The sequence below is a fragment of the Gastrolobium bilobum genome, unplaced genomic scaffold, assembly GCF_033153095.1.
Source record: "Gastrolobium bilobum isolate Gb01-03AN ecotype WA unplaced genomic scaffold, APGP_CSIRO_Gbil_v1 utg7982, whole genome shotgun sequence".
NCBI classification, from domain to species: Eukaryota; Viridiplantae; Streptophyta; class Magnoliopsida; order Fabales; family Fabaceae; genus Gastrolobium; species Gastrolobium bilobum.
In genome coordinates this window covers 111,536-132,180 of record NW_026897007.1, presented here as the reverse complement: position 1 = coordinate 132,180, position 20,645 = coordinate 111,536, and the positions used below count along the sequence as shown (strand labels likewise).

Sequence of the window (20,645 nt, the reverse complement as noted above, 5' to 3'; positions counted from 1 at the left end):
TCATCAACTAAACCCAAGAAAAAACTTAGTCACGTATCATCAACTATAGTATTGTTTACTGATAGTTTTGTATTTTAAAAAAAATAAATTACAAAGCCAATATCTACAAAAGATATTATTTGCACAATAATCATGAAACTAATTTTAGGATATTCAAAAAACCGAAAACCGATCCAATCCAAACTGAAAAAAATTGGATTGGATTGGATCAGATAGAAAAAAAATCTAAACCGAATGGATTATTACATGATCAAACCGATGGGATTGGATCGGATGAGTTTTGCTTCCAAAACCGATCCAATCCAGACCGCGAACACCCCTATATTATGGTATGGTAACGGCGGTCAAAAAAAAGCTAACCTAAAAAAAAAATTCAATATCTTTATTATTATTATTATTGTTATTTATGTATTTATATTTATTTTATAGACATCACTTGGGTTCATTATTTGTTGTCTGTCTCTTGTTTCTGCTTCAGCGTTTTTCTCCGAGTCTGGGATTTTGCTCGGTTTCTACTGTCTTCTGTCTGTGTCGCTGTGGTTTTCTTTTCTACACTGGAAAAGCAGCAGCAGCAGCAGAGGAAGAGGAAGAAGAAGAAGCAAAATGCAAAAGCGTGAATTAAAACAGGAGGAGTTAGAGAGCAACTGTTAAGAAGTTGGAGAAGACTGCTTTGTGTGCTTGTCGCGTGAGGTTAGGGGTTGAATCAAAAATCAATAAAGGAAAGGGAAAAGTAAAAGAGGAGCAGAATAGGTGTTGATAGACCGCGGAATCTTGAAGAATCACCCAACAGGATTTGTGGTTTGGATTTGGGTCACTTCACTCGTTTCGTAACTATTCATTCATTCTTCTCCGCGGTCTATCTACCCCTCAACTCTGCTATTCATTTTTATCCCCTTTTACTTATACAAGTCCACAACAATCCCCACTTTCAAAGTTTCAACCTTTCCATTCCCCGTCTTTGATTTTCTATCTACTTATCAATACCCTTTTCTTGATTTTTTTTTTTTTTTTGTTTTGTTTTGTTTCAACCCCATCTTTTTAATAAAAGAAAAGTTTTTGTTTTTAGCATAATCAAATCAAAGAGAAAGGACTGGGTATGGAGGATGGGAATAGGGTTGTTGCGGGGGAAGACCAAGTGGGTCACCGTTCTAGCCCCTCTTACTGGCTGGACGCGTGTGAGGACATATCCTGCGATTTCATTGATTTTGATGTGTCATCCATCGTCTCAGAGCAGCCTGATAGCACTTCCAATCAGGACTTCTTCGGTGGGATTGATCGAATCTTGGACAGCATCAAGAACGGTGGTGGCCTCCCTCTTGATGTTGAACCCAATTCTAACTCTAATGTCACTGCAGCAGCAGAAGCAGGAGGAGGAGGAGGAGGAGGAGTGTCGTTGACCCCAATTGCTAATGCTGGGTCCAATGGCACTCTGGAGATACATGATCGTAATGGTGAAAGTAACGGGTTTCATAAGCCTTCAAATGGGATTGAAGGGGAGGAAAATGGAGTTCAGAGTCCCAATAGAGGCCGTGATCTACATGATGTTGATGGGGAAGAGAGATGCAAGAAGAGGGCTAGGTTTGGAAACTATAAGAATGAGAGCCAGAGGCAGCATTATTATTATGGAAGAGTGAATTATCAAGGCAAGGATAGAGAGAGGAGTTTTAGTAATAGGAAGAGGCCACGGGACAGGGATGAGATTGATAGGAGGGATAAAGATTGTGTCAGGAAAAGAGAACATTGTGGCAGGAGAGATGTTAGAGAACAGAGGGGTTACTGGGAGAGGGATAAGTCAGGTTCCAATGATATTGTCTTTCGCTTGGGCCCTTGGGAAGCTGATCGTAATAGAGAAGAAAAAATGGTCAATGATACCAAACAGGAAAGCAATGGAAAGCTTGATAAGCAATCTGAGGATGCTAAGGAGAGGGTTCCTGAGGAAAAAGCTAGACAGTATCAGTTGGATGTTCTTGAGCAGGCAAAGCAGAAAAATACTATAGCTTTTCTTGAAACTGGAGCAGGGAAAACCTTAATTGCTGTTCTTCTCATCAAAAGTATACATGAGAGTTTACAAAAGCAAGATAAGAAAATGCTTGCTGTATTTTTAGTTCCAAAAGTTCCACTTGTTTACCAGGTAATGTAGTTTTTGACAATTACTTCATTTTTAAATGCTTTTGCTTGGACACACTATAAGATTTAAGTATTGCAATGCAAATGGTGTCCATTCACTGCTGTGCAAGTTCATGTAGTTCTAGTTTTTATCTAATTACAGCAAGCTGAGGTAATTCGTGAGCGGACTGGTTATCAAGTGGGCCACTATTGCGGAGAAATGGGGCAGGATTTCTGGGATGCCCGAAGGTGGCAGCGTGAATTTGACGCCAAGCATGTATGTTCTGAAATTTTCTATTGAAGATGTTGTGGCCTATGTTTTCTGTTACTTTGTTTTTTTCTTTGTGTTTGAGTCTACAGATGTAGTATTTTCTTTTTTTTGGTTATTCTGTATAGTATAATATTTGAGTCCTGAATTCTGATCCTGTCAATTTTTCTTCTTCAGATTTGTCCTTATTTTCCTTACTTCTATAGTTGGCTACTTGTTAAGTAGAACTTTTGTTTCTGTTACTATAGAAAATAAGTTGATCATTTATGGCCAATGTATATGTGTTATTCAAATGGAAGGAAATTCTTGCTTGGGATATCACATTATAACAAAGGCAGCTGTTGCTGTGATGGGGCATAATTGATTATGGATTTTCTGTACCTAACCTAGAATAATTTGTGTAAAGGAAAATTGTATACATTGGTTAAGGTTTACCTTATTGATTATAGATTTTTTGGCCTTATTGCTACTGTTCTTCATCGGCCTGGAGTGTGTTTATACTACAATTACTCAATTGGTCATTCTTGCTGTAGGTGTTAGTCATGACTGCTCAAATTCTTTTGAACATTTTGAGGCATAGCATAATAAAAATGGAAGCAATCAATCTCCTGATTCTGGACGAGTGCCATCATGCTGTGAAGAAACATCCATATTCACTGGTGATGTCTGAGTTCTACCACACAACACCCAAAGAGAAGAGGCCATCTGTATTTGGAATGACTGCTTCTCCTGTTAACTTGAAGGGTACTTATTAAAGTTCTCAACTGAATTTGGAATCCCATACTCTGTTTCTAATTTTTTTCAAGCTATGATTTGCATGGGGATTGAATCCCTTAATCAACAATTTCTATTCATTTAAGTATATGCGATATTTTCATTGTTTTCTTTTTTAATTCAACATTTCTCATGCTTATGGTATATTCAGGTGTCTCCAGTCAAGTAGATTGTGCAATTAAAATTCGTAATCTTGAAAGCAAGCTAGATTCAATAGTTTGTACCATTAAAGATCGTAAGGAGCTGGAGAAACATGTGCCTATGCCCTCTGAAGTTGTGGTGGAGTATGATAAAGCGGGCAGTTTATGTTATCTACATGAACAGATAAAGCAGATGGAGGTTGAAGTTGAAGAAGCTGCAAAATCTAGTTCAAGAAGAAGCAAATGGCAGTTTATGGGAGCTAGAGATGCTGGATCTAAGGAAGAGCTGCGTCAAGTATATGGTGTTTCTGAAAGAACAGAAAGTGATGGAGCTGCAAACCTAATTCAGAAGTTGAGAGCTATTAATTATGCCCTTGGTGAACTGGGGCAGTGGTGTGCTTATAAGGTACCTAATATTTCTAGGAGGATGAGGGATCTTGAGTTTCTTGGCTATGTTCATAACATCTATCTCTTTTACAGGTTGCACAATCTTTTCTAGCAGCTTTGCAAAATGATGAAAGGGCAAACTACCAACTCGATGTCAAGTTTCAGGAATCTTATCTGAGCAAAGTCGTCTCTCTTCTTAAATGCCAACTGTCAGAGGGTGCAGTTTGTGAAAAAAATGCTGGAGTTGATGACTCAGAGTGTGATACAGCTCACAGTGGATCTAAACATGAAGAGGTTGAGGAAGGAGAGCTTCCAGACAGTCACGGTGAGCCTGGTTCTTGAAACTGTGTAATGGCTCAAATTACATGTGTTGAGTAGTTTATCGTTGTTCAAATTTGGAAATTATCTTTTGATAAGCTGTATGTATTGAGTTTTCTCTTCTTTTTTTTTTTGGGGGGGGTGGGGGGTGTGTGTGGAGGGTTAACTTCTTTGAGTGAATATAAAAAATACTAGAATCTTGCAAAAATATTTTACATGTGAAAGAGCAGTAGTTGCATCACCTTTATGCATGAACATTAAGGGCTTATTGGCACAGTTATCCATCCGTATTGCTTCTGTGTAGGAGTATCAAAAGGAATTAATATCATCTTAAACCTAAAATATGCACTGAGATTGTGCTTGTTGGCGCTCATGAAGCACCGACTCCGACACGGCGTTTTCGATACGTTCCCGATACGTTCTTGATACGACCGTTAATTCGTCGATACTATACAATATGTTTTCGATACCCGTATCGGATACGTTGGAAAAAAAAAATTCAGAGTATCGGTGCTTCACAACATCATATTATTTTTCTCCATATGTCTAATTTATACTTCACTTTATAAAGCTATTCAAATACCAATGATTAAGATGAAATGTAGTTTTGGTCTTTTATTTAAGCTGGCACACTTTTGTTAGTGATCTCTGGCGGGGAGCATGTGGACGTCATAATAGGAGCTGCTGTGGCTGATGGCAAAGTGACCCCCAAGGTGCAGGCACTGATCAAAATACTTCTCAAGTATCAGCACACGGAAGACTTCCGTGCAATCATCTTTGTTGAGCGTGTCGTCTCTGCATTAGTTCTACCCAAGGTTATATATAATTATATAAGCATTACTTGCATAGATGCTTTTGGTTGATTCATTTGCATAATCAAGTTCTTATCTAGCCCATTGTCTGCCAATCTTGCAGGTCTTTGCAGAGCTTCCATCTCTTAGTTTTGTGAAGTGTGCAAGCTTAATTGGTCACAACAATAGTCAGGAAATGCGGACCTACCAAATGCAGGATACAATTGCTAAGTTCCGTGATGGGCGGGTAAGATTTATATCTTGCCAGCATGGCTCCACTATCAGTTTTACAAGGGGTAGAAATAATCCCTTGTATTCTCTTGATCTCACTCATGTACTCATTTGTAGGTCACATTGTTAGTTGCCACTAGTGTTGCTGAAGAAGGACTTGATATCCGGCAATGCAATGTTGTGATTCGCTTTGACCTTGCAAAGACCGTTCTGGCATACATTCAGTCTAGAGGCCGTGCTAGAAAGCCTGGATCTGATTACATCCTGATGGTTGAGAGGTACTGGTTACGCTCGTGTTAACCGTTGGCATTTTCTTTTTTGAATTGTTGTTCAAGTATGCTTTTCAAGAGATTTATTAAGCCCTTATTGGAACCTCTTTGGGAGGGAATTTATTACTTTGCGAATCTGTGTCTTTTTCCTTTCTCGCATGACATGTTTGGTTTCTGCTACTTCGCAACTAGTCAAATCAATAACCTGCTTTAATGGCATTGGCTGTGTCATTAATAATCAAGTAGTCAAATGTTCAAATTCCCTCTTCATTCACTATAACCAAGAAAAAAAATTCTTTCTTGGGTTCTTCTTCTTCTTCATCTTATTATTATTATTATTATTATTTTGTTATTCCCTCACAAAGTCGGGGAGATTTGTGCATTGGAGTTTGCCCTTTATTATTATTTTGTTACAAGGGAGGTCCAGGACCTGGTGTAACGAGCAGGAAGGTAGGCTAACGTTGAGGCGAAGTGGCCTTGGTAGGATTTGGACTTGATCTCAAGTAATCTCCTAGGAGACTTGGTGCAACTTGAGCTAAGGCTCTTGGGCTAACTGGTTTTTTATTTGAAATAAAAAATGAACTCGTTTTTGGTTTAGCGTCAGCGTGATTTTTGCAAATTGTGTTTTTGATTTTCCAATGAAAGTTCCTTTTTTTCCTTCTCTAATAGGGCATACAGAATAACCGTCATTGTGAATTTTCGTTGTATCTGGCATTAATTAGCACTATTTTCCTGATTTAACCTTTCATGCATGGTGTTTCGTATGATAATGGATGGTGAATAGCTGAAAACTCTTCCCACCCGCTCTGCCTCCCTTAATTTTGTGATTTGTCTTGTATATAGGGGGAATTTGTCACATGAAGCATTCCTAAGGAATGCCAGGAACAGTGAGGAGACTTTGCGCAGAGAAGCAATAGAGAGAACAGACCTTAGTCACCTGAAAGACACTTCAAGGTTGATCTCTATAGATACCCGACCTGGAACAGTTTACCAGGTGAAGTCAACTGGTGCAGTTGTCAGTTTAAATTCTGCTGTAGGTCTTATCCACTTCTACTGCTCTCAGCTACCGAGTGACAGGTGCTGCATTTCTGCCTGAGATTGGCGGTTTTCTTTGCTTGCTTTTTTTCTTAACCTCAAATTATGATTTGGGTGTTTCTATCGATTATCTAGATATTCAATTCTTCGTCCTGAGTTTATTATGGAGAGGCACGAGAAACCAGGAGGTCCCACTGAATATTCTTGCAAGCTTCAACTACCATGTAATGCACCATTTGAAAATCTTGAGGGTCCTATCTGCAGTTCAATGCGCCTTGCACAACAGGCATGCTGTCATTTATATGAATTTGTTTGATTCTGCTCATCTTTATGCAAGAAGCGTTGGTTATTATTTTGACATTCTGCAGGCTGTTTGTCTGGCTGCTTGCAAGAAATTGCATGAGATGGGAGCATTCACTGACATGCTATTGCCTGACAAAGGAAGTGGAGGAGAAAAAGAAAAGGCCGAGCAAAATGATGAAGGAGATCCACTTCCGGGGACTGCTAGACATAGGGAATTCTATCCTGAAGGTGTGGCTGACATACTGAAGGTTGGTTCATTCTGCAAGTTATGTGGTCTAAGCTGTCTTTTTGTTAGGGTTTTGGTATACAGTTGACCAGAGCATACTGCCATTTATTATTTGTAAACAAAGCTTGTATATAGGGGTGTAAATAAGCCATGTCAAGCTAGGCTTTAGCCTAAATGGGCTAGGCCTATGTAAATTATTTCAAGCCTGACTTTGATTATTAGCATCATACAAGCCAAATTATAAGTTTGGCTTGGCTTGATTTTGAAAAATACAAGGCTTAGCCTGGCCTCTCAAACTTACTAAGCCTTCAAAAATAAAATATTGCAACCTATAAATTATAGGTTATGATTACTTTGTACACTAGCTGAAACCACAACCCAAAATATTGACAATTTAACTACACTGTTATAAATAAAAAAACAATCAATCAAATCGAATTGTATTGATTTTTAATTATAAAATTAAATTGTAATTTAATTTAAGATAAATTAAAAATTTATACACGCACGTGTGAGCGTACACAGTTACACACAGTCACACATTATATATATATATGTGTGTGTACACGCTATTAAAAATTAAATTGTAATTTAATTTAAAATAAATTAAAAATTTATATACGCACACATACACACACACACATATATATATATATTAAAAATTAAATGTTAATTTAATTTAAAATAAATTAAAAATTTATACACGCACCCCTTACTTGGATATAGTATCTACACACATATATATATATATATATATATATATTAAAAATTAAATGTTAATTTAATTTAAAATAAATTAAAAATTTATACACGCACGCATGCGCATACACATACACCCCTACTTGGATATAGTATCTTTTGTCAAATGCTTTGACCTAGAAGGCTTTAGAAATGGATTATTAATGGAACAAAGAAGATAAATAATAAATGCAATCCTAGTATTTCCCAATAAGGAAAAGAACAGGATACTCCTATGGAAATGAAAGTGCACCAAATCTTTACGTGCGATAAAGATCCTATGCTTTCTATTGGTCTTTAGTTACATAAAAGGATTATCTATGATGGTTGTTGTCTTGAGTTTTTTCCCTTGCCCCGAAATATCCATTCCTGCTAAAGCTATTTGGATTTTCAGGGAGAATGGATCTTATCTGGAAAAGATGCTTGCAACAACTCCAAAGTGCTTCATCTCTATATGTATGCTGTGAAGTGTGAAAATGTAGGCCACTCAAAGGATCTGTTCTTGACTCAAGTTTCAGATTTTGTAGTGCTTTTTGGCAATGAGCTGGATGCAGAGGTAGTAATTTTTATTTGTCTACTGCATCTAGTTTCTATTTGAGTATTATAAATGCATTTGCTCCCTCTGATCATATTTCTTTTTGTAGGTGTTATCGATGTCAATGGATCTATTTATCGCTCGAACTGTGACTACAAAGGCATCTCTTGTCTTTATAGGGTCGATAGATATTACTGAGAGTCAGGTTGACATATTAACCATTGTCTACACTTGTTTTAAATGTTTATAACTGTTAAAAATTTTAGTTCCTGATACCTAGATGAAACTTATTTTTCTATCACTTGCAGTTGGCATCCTTGAAAAGCTTTCATGTAAGATTAATGAGCATTGTCTTGGATGTGGATGTTGAACCATCGACAACTCCTTGGGATCCTGCAAAAGCATATTTGTTTGTCCCAATGGTTGGCGATAATTCTGTAGATCCTATGAACCAAATTGACTGGCATCTGGTTGAGACAATAATTGGAGCTGATGCATGGAAAAATCCCCTCCAGAGAGCTCGACCAGATGTTTACCTTGGCACTAATGAGAGAACATTAGGTGGAGACAGAAGGGAATATGGATTTGGGAAATTGCGTCATGGCATGGCTTTTGGGCAAAAATCACATCCAACCTATGGAATCAGAGGAGCTGTGGCTCAGTTTGATGTGGTAAAAGCTTCAGGATTGGTTCCTGACAGAGATGCCATGCAAACACAAAAGCAAATCAATATGACTACCAAAGGAAAATTGATGATGGCAGATACCTGTACTAATGCAGAGGATCTGGTAGGGAAAATTGTAACTGCTGCTCACTCAGGGAAGAGGTTTTATGTTGATTCAATACGCTATGATATGTCAGCAGAGAACTCCTTCCCAAGGAAAGAAGGTTATCTTGGTCCTCTGGAGTACAGTTCCTATGCTGATTACTACAAGCAAAAGTATGATGTGCATTCTCTTTTAGATTAAAATAGTCTTCTATTTAACCCCCTTTGTTTTAAAGGTTTTTTTTTTCCATCCAGCCAAGCCTCCCTATCCCATTTTTCTTTACTTTTTTTATACTCTGTATCTTGATATTTCTTATTGGTGACTTGTTAACCACGGTTCACCTCCAATATACAGGAAGAACAGGGAGCTAATCTTAATCTGTGAAGGAAACTTCTGTTGTCACCTCTAAATCGTGAGGGCTTTATCAACCATGTCTCATGGAAGGTGGCAATAGCTTGTTGATCCTTCCAGATTAGAGAAGCTTTTCGTCTCTTCTTGCACAACTGAGGATGCATACGGCTACTGAATCTCTTTTATTGGTTTGGTATAGGTATGGGGTTGATTTGATATACAAGCAGCAACCTCTTATAAGAGGGCGTGGTGTATCATATTGCAAGAATCTTCTATCCCCTCGATTTGAACACAGTGAAGGTGTGATCTCATGATTCCTATCCTTTAATTGTTTTGCTTAGCAAATTTGTATATTCCTGGTTAATGGGAAATGTTGTATCATTGTAGCATATGAAAATGAATCTGAAGAGAATCATGACAAGACTTATTATGTTTTCCTTCCTCCTGAGCTATGCCTTGTACACCCACTGCCCGGATCGCTTGTTCGTGGTGCCCAGAGGTTGCCTTCAATAATGAGGAGGGTTGAAAGTATGCTACTTGCAATTCAGCTTAAGAATATGATAAAGTATCCTGTCCAGTCTTTAAAGGTAGTTTCTCTGTTCAAGGCATTTAGCTTTTAGTTCTAGTTTCCGTGGTTAACCCATGCCTTCTATTTGAACACAGATCTTGGAAGCCTTGACTGCTGCCTCTTGCCAGGAGACATTCTGCTATGAAAGAGCAGAGCTTCTAGGAGATGCTTACCTGAAATGGGTTGTTAGTCGATTTCTTTTTCTGAAATACCCACAGAAACATGAAGGCCAGCTTACTAGGATGAGGCAACAAATGGTCAGTAACATGGTATTATTTCAGTATGCATTAAGTAAAGGGCTTCAATCATATATTCAAGCAGATCGCTTTGCTCCATCTAGATGGGCCGCTCCTGGGGTGCTGCCTGTCTTTGACGAGGATACCAAGGATGGGGAGTCATCGTTATTTGACCAGGAGCAATCCATTTCTAAGACTGAGAGGATGGAGTGTCATACTGATGGATATCAGGATGAAATGGAAGACGGAGAACTTGAGAGTGATTCAAGTTCGTACAGAGTTCTGTCCAGCAAGACTCTTGCTGATGTTGTGGAAGCACTGATTGGGATATATTATGTCCAAGGTGGTAAGATTGCTGCTAACCACCTTATGAAATGGGTTGGTATTCAAATAGAATTTGATCCTGATGAGATGGAGTGTACAAGAAGGCCATTTAATGTTCCAGACAGCATACTTAGGAGTGTTGATTTTGATGTTTTAGAAGGTGCTTTGAATATCAAGTTTAAAGACAGGGGGCTACTGGTAGAATCCATAACTCATGCCTCCAGACCATCTTCAGGAGTGTCCTGTTATCAGCGGTTGGAATTTGTTGGTGATGCTGTCTTGGACCATCTTATCACCAGGCATTTGTTTTTCACTTACACAGATCTTCCACCAGGACGCCTGACTGACCTTAGGGCTGCTGCTGTAAACAATGAAAATTTTGCACGTGTTGCAGTTAAGCACAATCTTCACGTGCATCTTCGACATGGGTCCAGTGCTCTAGAAAAACAGGTTTTATTTCTTTCTAATGACTTTTATTATTACTTGGAGATGGGTCATGTAACCTATCCCTAATACTCCTAATTTCTTGGCACAAGTTGGTGCTTTTTGGGGTCCTTCTGACATTGCATTTTGGTTGTCTACAGATTAAAGAATTTGTGAAGGAAGTTCAAGATGAATTGTCGAAGCCAGGGTTTAACTCATTTGGCCTGGGAGACTGCAAAGCTCCCAAGGTCCTTGGTGACATTGTTGAATCTATTGCTGGTGCCATTTTTCTTGACAGTGGGAGGGATACTTCTGTTGTTTGGAAGGTTAGTGCCTAGCTTTTATACATATAGACTATTTCTTGCGCCAAAATGGGAAAAAAAAGGGAAATTGATGGAGAATATTCTTGGTCTTGCAATTTCCCCAGGTTTTTCAGCCTCTTTTGCATCCTATGGTTACACCAGAGACTCTGCCAATGCATCCTGTGCGTGAGCTACAAGAGCGATGTCAGCAGCAGGCCGAAGGCTTAGAGTATAGAGCGAGTCGTATGGGGAATTTGGCCACTGTAGAAGTATTTATTGATGGGGTGCAAGTAGGGGCTGCTCAAAATCCACAGAAAAAAATGGCACAGAAGTTAGCTGCCAGAAATGCCCTTGCTGCTTTGAAAGAGAAGGAAGTGGCAAAAACTCTGGAGCAGAACGATGAAAACGGGAAAAAGAATGCAAACCACACATTTACAAGACAAACATTAAATGATATATGTTTGCGAAGAAATTGGCCTATGCCATTCTACCGGTAAGGAATTATAAAAGCTACTTATATAGTGTCGTGAATGGATTGTAATTGGAGCTAAATGGCCTTATTTATTTTATTTTTTATAATAAAACTTGTAGGTGCGTGAGTGAGGGTGGTCCAGCACATGCAAAGAGGTTTACATTTGCAGTGCGCGTCAATACTACTGATAGAGGATGGACGGATGAATGTGTTGGAGAGCCAATGCCAAGCGTCAAGAAGGCCAAAGACTCAGCTGCTGTTCTTCTCTTGGAACTACTAAATAAATTGTACTCTTGAAAGATGGAATGCTTGTCCTTCACATTCTATCTTGTCAAAACATTTAATCATTCGTGTGCATCAGGTGTTGAACCAAGAATTATCATCTTGGTCAAACCACCATGTGCCGGTAAATTGAAAAACAAAAATGTGCCTAATAATTTATGATTCCGCTAATAAAAATAGATAAGGTATAATATGTGTTGCATTTTTTCTTCCTTTAATTTTAGCATTCGAAGCTGACCCTTAATCTAATGTGTACGAGCACTCACTAGGGCTAGTATTTTGTAACATAGGATAGGAGTGGGGAGGTACATAAAACAAGTTTTTGCGGACCAGAATTTTTCATTGAAGGCTGTAGTAGCTTTCTTTAACGGTATTCTGTTGACGCTGCCATGCAGTCTTATTTAACCTTTTCAGATTCGTCCATATTGCGAACATAATTCATGTAGTTAGAGTGCAAGTGTCTTATGCTAATCAAATTGCACTTTTCCTTATGAAGTATGATAATTGACATCTTTAGAGTCCGGATTGAAGGTTACAATACAAATAAGTCGAGTCAACATTGATAGAAAACATATTGCCAAATCATGCCTTGGAAACTGTTACAGTTAAAACATTTCAATTGTGAGAGGGAGCTCATTTTCTGTGTTCCAGAGTACATATTCCTTGCCCAAAAATGAAAAAATATAAGTTACGGTGGAAATAAATATAAAGGTAAGGATAGCGTAAAAGTGTTATTTTTTACTAAATATAGTAAAAGGAATGTTATCCATGTTTGGAAACAATTAATTATGAGAATACAAACATGTAAATACAAAATATAAAAAATAAAAAATATATAGATACGGTTGATCAAAACATAATAAAGAAACAGTGTGCAGAATGCGGCTTATTCTGATTAATGGAGATTGGAGGATAGCATTCTTGTCTATCGCCTCAAGGTGTGCAGAATATACTCCGCGTAAAGATCCCTGCACCAAATCAGAGATACGACATTAAAGTAGATTGCAGAATATTTGTTACATAAACATGGGATAGGAGAGGTATGGCCAAAAAGGTGAAAACAAAAGCAGCGCATTCTAGGAGACTGACAGAATTTTGTTACTGAAATGTTATCTTTATTTACCATAAACTATTTGTCTAAAAGTCAGTTTAAATTCGCTACACGAAGTTGCTCGAGATATACTGACATGGAGTACTGGATGGCTTCAACAGCAGTGCTTGGAGGTAGAAAATCATTAACTGCTACCTCCTTGTTCTCATTCTTTTTGTCTTAGCAATATGTTAAAGAAACAACACTCAATTTGTGAAAAGAAAAATATAAACTAAACTTCAAGAAACTTAGGCTGTAAATTCTTGAATTAAGATTGTTATGGATACAGTCTTCAAAGAAGCGTCGGATCTCAGTGAGGCGATGAGGTGCAAGTTCTTTGAAGTCAGTAAAGTGCTTATACTCTGGATCATCAGCACATACTGCAATAATTTTATCATCCTTCTCTCCCTGTGTCAATGTCACGATTTGTTATTTATGTGATTATAAATAAATGTGTGGTAAGTAAGAAGTGGGAATCTCTTTATTGGCTAACAAACCAAATAGATACCTGGTCAATCATGGGCATAAGTCCAATGGCCCTTGCTCGTAGGAAACAGCCAGGAACGACTGGCTCCTATCCACGTCAGTGATTCAGTTAGCTAACTATGGATTGCCTTGTTGATATATAGATCAAATCAAACATAGGAGAAATTCTTAAATAAAATAGGCATTGGTGAATAGAATACTTTGATGTCACCCGACCCTAGTTTCTACATTGGTGGGAGACAGGTGCACTTGGCCACCCCTTTGGAAATTATGGTTAATGCAACATTTTAGTTGATTTGACGTCTTTGCCTTTTTAATGAAGGTGAAGATAATTCAGATTATGATAATAATCTGAGTGATTAACAGAGGACTCAAATGGTGATGTGTTTTCCATCAATATAATCTACATGTCTCTACATTTCAGCAGCAGTTTTTAACTTAAAGCTAATAAAAGAGGGAACTCTGTATGTACCAAAAAAAAAGAAAAAAAGAGGGAACTCTGTAAATATAATGGATATGATTTTTCAAAACTAGCATTACTATGTGTTAATATTAGCGTGACTGGGGCGTTATTTTCCAGTGCTACTCTATAGAATATAATAAACAGGATTTAATGCCTCTTGTATAAAATATATGAATTTGAAATGATAATAATTTACCTGCATGAGCACCAAGACATCAATCGGATCATTGTCTTCACAGAGTGTGCGAGGGATAAAACCATAGTTATGAGGATAAACAACGGATGAATACAAAACCCGGTCAACCTGAGCATCATTCAGATGGTAAGAAGAAGAAGAATCTAAAGATAGATCGGTAAGGAAAAAACCATCTGGCAGTGGAGTTCTCTGTGAAATAGGTTTCAAATTATTGCACCGTGAGACTTCCATTTCAATGGGTAGCAATTGATTTTGAAGCGTGTACAATGCTACAAGTCTATTTTTTTTATTTTATTTTATCTTGTGTGAGAATTTAACCTTTTTTATTAGAAAAATAGGAGCGATAAGCATCGAATTCTAATGGTGTCATATCATGAAACCTCTCCCAAAAGCTTAAGCTGCATGCAATTGGTTTATACCTTAATTAATCCAGTCTTTTTGTCAAGTTCATATTTGACCTTGCTTCCTTTAGTGATCTCCACAACCTGCAGGAAGCAACTAACCATTGAACAAGCAGAAACACCACTTTACTAGAAAATCTCCGCTCAAGAATGGAATTACAGGCGTTACACAAATACTATATTACGAGAAGATAAGTTATTGGGGACCTAACTCAACAATAATAATAAAATCTGCACCTACTACAGTATTTCACTAGTGGCATAGACTCTCTCTATAGTAAATGTTGAAAATAATTGCCTCATTTTGGACATGTTTTTTTCTCCAGTAACAGTAATAGGTGGTGGCATAAAATGAGGCAAGAAGTATTCTTTCCAGAAGCAGAAGTGGAAAACTTACAACATTGAAAATATAGGGAGCTTCAGGTCCTGCATATTAAAATCAAGAACATGATTTAAATCTTGTAATGGAAATGCAAATGGCAAGCTGATAAATATGAAAAGGCAATAATAATATCAACAACAGTACCAATTTCAAGATCATGCCAAGGGTGGGCAGCTACTGATCTCCTTGACAAAGATGAAAGAATCCTTTCATTCAAACGGGGAACAGCACGTTTGTCTTGAGCTTCTTCAGCATTCTGACTCATCTTTAAAGACATGACATAGAAAAAGCAATACGGATGGCAAAATGACCCAGAAAAGGTGTCAAACTTAATGCATGAAACAAATACCAAATAAAAAAGAAATGGCAGGTATGCAATGCAGATTATGAGCATTGAAACAAACAAAACACGTACCTTGACCAAGAATAAATATTACGAAAGAGAGAGTAAAGAGTTGAGAAGAGAGATCGGAGGAAGTTGAATGGTTGATCTATTTATAAATGGAGTTCATGGCAACAATATAGACTTGGTCAGTTCATTAGAGCATACCTCGGCTCTTTATAGGAGACATGTTAGCTTACCACTCCACTTGTTTTGTGGACATTTCAAAGTTCGTTATTTTGTTTCCCCCTTTTGGTATTAACCCACGAAAGGAAAGTTAAAAAATACAATAAAATTCTAACTCGAGGTTTTTCTTTTCTTTAGGACTTCTTGACTTTTCTCGTGGTATATATTGTACAAGTGATATATTCTTTAGTTAATTTATGGGTAATAACTAAGGGAATGTTATGATACTTCCATTTGCCTGTATTTTTTTTTTTAACACATGTGAAGCTTACCACTAATTGAGTTATGAGAAAATAATAGAAAATTAAAGCCCATTAACTAATTGATAGAGAAGTACTTATTTTATTAATTATGATTATTATTTAACTATGTATATGTTTTGGACCAGTGGATTAAGCCCATTGCACGGCCCATTCTCCATTCTCCACTATAGGACAAAGGTCCACATAACACAATATTCCCGTCCACTAATTGTCCGACAGAAAGAGTGTGTTGGGTCTGTTTTCCTCTTCTGACTGATAATAATCAAATTATTGTCCGACAGCTGCTTTGCCTAATTACTTGGCACTTTGAACAAAGTAGACTAATATTTTACCGGTATGTCACTCTACATTTCGAATTTTTCAAAATGTCACGTTCAATCCCGCTACACCAACCAGCGATATTGTCAGATGACACGTGGTGGTCAGCCATGGTGATCCATTCCCGCTGGTATGACAAGCTAGAATGGCTTGTCAATCAACCAGTCTGCACACTTTGAAAAGCAAGACACGTGTTACCCTCCCACCATTCGCGCTGATCAGCCCAGCTATATTCGTTGTACTTTCTGAAAAGCAGGCCACGTGTCACCCTCTCACTATTTGCGCTAGTCAACCAAGCTAGATTTGTTGTACTTTCAGACACGTGTCAGCACCCCCTTAATCGCGCTGGGCTACCTAGCTGGTTTGGTGCGTACTTTTACGACTCGTGTCAGCACCCCCTATAATAAAAAAATTACATTTTTATTCTATAATTTTTTATTAACGCTACTAATAAAAAAATAGTCAATATAAATACAAAACCTAATTACAAATTACGATAATTAACAATTCTTAAATAATATTAAACTAATTATTGTAATTAACATTAACAATGTCTCTTATCCTATAATTTGTTTATTAATAAATGCTAATAATCACAACAATATTAAAAAAATACTACCCAAATTACTAATTACAAAAATTTTAAACCGTAAAATTTACTTATTCTTTTTTTTTTGGTGTGGAAATTTACTTATTCTACTAATTTATATAATAAAAAATAATTAAATTTTTATCCTATAATTTTTTATTAACAAATGGTACTAATTAATAAAATAATAAATATAAATACAAAACCTAATTACTAATTACGATAATTAACAATCCCTAAATAATATTAAACTAACTATTATAATTAACATTAACAATGTCTCTTATCCTATAATTTCTTTATTAATAAATACTAATAATCACAACAATATAAATATAATTATTATATCCTAATTATTAATTACAAAAATTAACTACCCTAAAACTTACTTATTCTACTAATTTATATAATAAAAATAATAATTATATGTTTATCCTATACTTTTTTATTAACAAATGCTAATACTAACAACAATATCAAAATCAAATACTAAACTAATTACTAATTCTAATAATTAATTACAATACAAAATTAACTTATACTACTACTTCATCTAATCAAATTATTAATGTCACCTATCCTAGGGTTATTAAACATTTAACACATGCTGATATTAAAAGAAGGGAAAAGTGTTTGTCATTTTAAATGACAGAAAGTTATGTCATTTTAAGAGAGATATAGATATAGAAAGTTTGAATTTTAAATTAAAAAAATCACTCACTTTCTCTCTCCCATGATTTTTGCTTTTTTGTGTCTATCTCTCTCCTCAAATGACATAACTTATGTCATTTAAAATGACAAACACCAAACCCTTAAAAGAAATATAAAAAATATAAAAACTTAACTAACCTTGCCACTGCAGTTGTGGTTCGTAGAGAGAGAGAGAGAGTGTTTTGTGAGTAAAAAAAAATTGGAACGTTGAAAGTCGGTGGTGGGGTTGGAGAGTGGGATTATATAGAAGTGTAATTGCCTTTTCCCGCTACGTTGACAAGCGCAAATAAGGAGAAGCCGCCACGTGTCTGACATGCATCAACAAGTCAGGAAGTCATACGATCTGTACCAATCTAGCTTCTTTGACCAGCACGAATGGGGAGCACATGACACGTGGACAAACTTTTCAGAACTTTACAGTGTCTGATTGACAAGCCATTCTAGCTTGTCATACCAGCGGGAATGGATCACCATGGCTGACCGTCACATGTCATCTGACAATATCGCTGGGTGGTGTAGCGGGATTGAAACGTGGCATTTTGGAAAATTCGAAATGTAAGGTGGCATACGCGTAAAATATTAGTCAAAAGGTGTTACTTTGGTCAAAGTCCCTAATTACTTCTTCATTTCCATTTCCCAACACTCTAAATTCAGTTTACAATAGTTTTAAAAAGATTTACAATAATAATACTTTGTTTGAGGATTTACTTTAGATGACCAAACTATGTATCAATTCGCGGACTCTCTTTTCATCAACGGGTTGTTTGATGTGATATATAAAGTCTGATAGTATAAGCTTATAATATACATTATGATATTTTTAGTTATTTGTTATGACCATCGTATAATATAAGTTTATACAGCAGAATCTTTTTATATATCAAAATAATATATAATTTAATCAGACATATGGAGATGAGATTAGACCTGATAAAGAATTGATGTATTAACCAGTGTAGTTTTCAAGAATTAATATATTAAAGTAAAAAAAGTTCAATATATAATGTTTTAAAATATTGAAAAAATTTATTTTTATAAAAATTAATAACTTTTTTAAACACTGATCATTAATTTTTATAAAAATTAATATCATATGACATATTTGGAAGAATAATATAAATTCTTTATTAAAAGATATTTTTGTTAAAAATGTTTATTTTATTCTATCTAGTATTATACTAGATAATATTATCTTATAGTTTTCAAAAAAAGAAAAAGATAATATTATCTTATACAATACCATGTCAAACGCTGGATAATATTAAAATTTAATCAGTTTTTATACAATCAAGCCGTATACTATCATATCTTATCATATACTGCATACCAAACATGAGGTTTCTTTCCCCACTTACTTTGGGAAGAAAAATATGAACTCAAAAAAAGGGCCCAACCGGGTTCGAACCGGTGACCTCTTGATCTGCAGTCAAATGCTCTACCACTGAGCTATGGACCCTGACGAGTAGTATAGCTTGATGCCTTATTTCACGATGTAAAAAATACAACTCATCACTTAACAAAGTTCCATTTTATTAAAGAAAAAAATAAACTATAAAACTATAACATAACCCTTGAAAAATTCATCTTCGGCATGTTTGGGAATAGTATTGGGGGAAATAATTTTTTGTAAAGGCTTCCTTAATAAGCTTTTGTAAATACTAAATAAACTAGAAGTTTATTACTCTCTCGTGTTGTAAGAAGAGAAACTTGATGCGTTGGGCCTTATATGCGATAGGAATGTACAAAAAAATCAATGTCATCAATAGACGATTGTTACAGGCTACCTCCTGACCACAAAAGTGATTTGCACGGGGCACCCACCTCAGCTTTTCCCTGAGTGAAGTGTTTGGAAATGGCAGTATTGCACCCACATTGATCTTTTACATTTTCTTATTCTTTTCAATTTTTTTTTTTATATGTTTTTTTGATAAGTTTTTATTCAGTGGATGAAAATGTATGGTGACTAAATTTTACAGTCGATACTTCATGATTGGAGGGATGCACACTGCTTGAAGCTGTTGAAAAATTGCTATGATGCTATTCCTGATGATCGAAAGGTGATAGTAGTGGATGCTGTTCTTCCTATTATACGTGAGGCAAATGCTGCTTGGAAGTCCGTGTCTCAAATGGATATTCTAATGAATAGCCAATGATGCCATGTGAATGCACTTTCCAAAATCCGTTCAGGTGAGGGTCCGTCCGTGACTGGTGTTTTATAATCCTCGTGAGATGCTTCATCATTTTTAAGCAAAGGACAGACATACCAAATAAAGGTGTTTTTTTTTATTAATATTTATCATATTATAATATATAATTTTATTTTCTACACGTATATATAGAACTTATATTTTCTTTTTCCCTTTTCTCTTCACATGACTCTATACAGTTTTATCTGTATGTAGGAAATTAAATTATTTCTTATAACATAAAAAATATCAATTCTTTTTTTTTTTTTTGGGTAAACAATAAAGGTGTTACCGTGGCGATGGATGCTTGAAGGTTTTTTAGTCTTTAATATTTTTATGCGAAAAAGTATCTTTAAATAATTTTGTCTAATGTTCACCTAAATGACGTTGTTATGAGATTGAAAAATTAATAATTAGAATGCTAAAGACTATTATAACCATGAAATAAATTAAAATTACAAACACACCATGATTTATGTTCAAAAACTATGTAATTTCAATGAACATTATACAAAGTAATCTAAAATAACTTTAGAAAAAATGAACTCATATTTTATATGGGTTCGCTTTCTCTACAGTCAATGTAGATAACTTATCTACATTGAACCCAAAATGATGTCGTTTTGAGGCGAAAATTAAGATATTTTTGTAACTATAAGTTATTTCAGAGTTATAATAGTCTTTTTTATTATAACTTTTAATTTTTCAACCCAAACCGACGTCGTTTTAGCAGCGAATGTAGATAACTTATCTACATTCGCTTTAGAAACATTAAAGCCATTTTATATATACTCCCAAAATGACGTCGTTTTGAGATTGAAAGATTACAATGATAAAGAGTATTATAATCCTGAAATAAAATGAAATTAAAAAAATACATTTATTTTCGTCTCAAAACAATGTCGTTTTGCACTCATTGTATATAACTTATCTGTATTTTTTGCAAAAAAAAATGAACCCTTTATATATATAGGGCTTATTATTTTTTAGGAGATAAAATTAAGGTTCGTTTTTTCTGCAGTCACTGCATATAAGTTATCCGCAGTAAGCCCAAAACGACGTCGTTCTCGAGCGGAAATCATGGTATTTTTGTAACTTTAATTTATTTCAGAGTTATTATAGTCTTTATAATTATAATTTCTTAAT

At 35.7% G+C, this 20,645-nt stretch overlaps 2 protein-coding genes and 1 non-coding gene across 4 annotated transcripts; 1 reads left to right on the top strand and 2 right to left on the bottom strand.

Moving 5' to 3' along the window:
* The first annotated feature begins 477 nt into the window (after window positions 1-477).
* Window positions 478-12,053, top strand: LOC133303333 (endoribonuclease Dicer homolog 1). Of its 2 annotated transcripts, none has more exons than XM_061503224.1 (20): window positions 478-2,131; window positions 2,270-2,383; window positions 2,908-3,118; window positions 3,300-3,694; window positions 3,769-4,000; window positions 4,636-4,808; window positions 4,909-5,031; window positions 5,133-5,293; window positions 6,128-6,361; window positions 6,455-6,605; window positions 6,688-6,870; window positions 7,981-8,142; window positions 8,231-8,326; window positions 8,430-9,061; window positions 9,439-9,539; window positions 9,627-9,826; window positions 9,903-10,817; window positions 10,952-11,116; window positions 11,218-11,585; window positions 11,684-12,053. In XM_061503224.1, the coding sequence occupies exons 1-20, from the start codon at window positions 1,097-1,099 to the stop codon at window positions 11,859-11,861; spliced, it is 5,829 nt and encodes a 1,942-aa protein (XP_061359208.1). In that variant the 5' UTR covers window positions 478-1,096; the 3' UTR covers window positions 11,862-12,053. The 2 variants fall into 2 exon arrangements, with proteins under 2 accessions (XP_061359208.1, XP_061359209.1); XM_061503225.1 differs by having other exon boundaries at window positions 7,981-8,145.
* Window positions 12,054-12,771: 718 nt separating this feature from the next.
* Window positions 12,772-15,129, bottom strand: LOC133303334 (soluble inorganic pyrophosphatase 3). The gene is made up of 8 exons (XM_061503226.1): window positions 15,009-15,129; window positions 14,880-14,908; window positions 14,501-14,566; window positions 14,082-14,189; window positions 13,445-13,510; window positions 13,224-13,344; window positions 13,034-13,115; window positions 12,772-12,814 (listed from the first exon to the last, which is right to left on the bottom strand). Exons 1-8 carry the CDS (start codon window positions 15,127-15,129, stop codon window positions 12,772-12,774), a joined length of 636 nt encoding a protein of 211 aa, XP_061359210.1.
* A 3,568-nt stretch (window positions 15,130-18,697) lies between these two features.
* On the bottom strand, window positions 18,698-18,769 carry TRNAC-GCA (transfer RNA cysteine (anticodon GCA)). The gene has a single exon. It is a non-coding gene; the product is annotated as a tRNA-Cys (tRNA).
* Window positions 18,770-20,645: the final 1,876 nt, after the last annotated feature.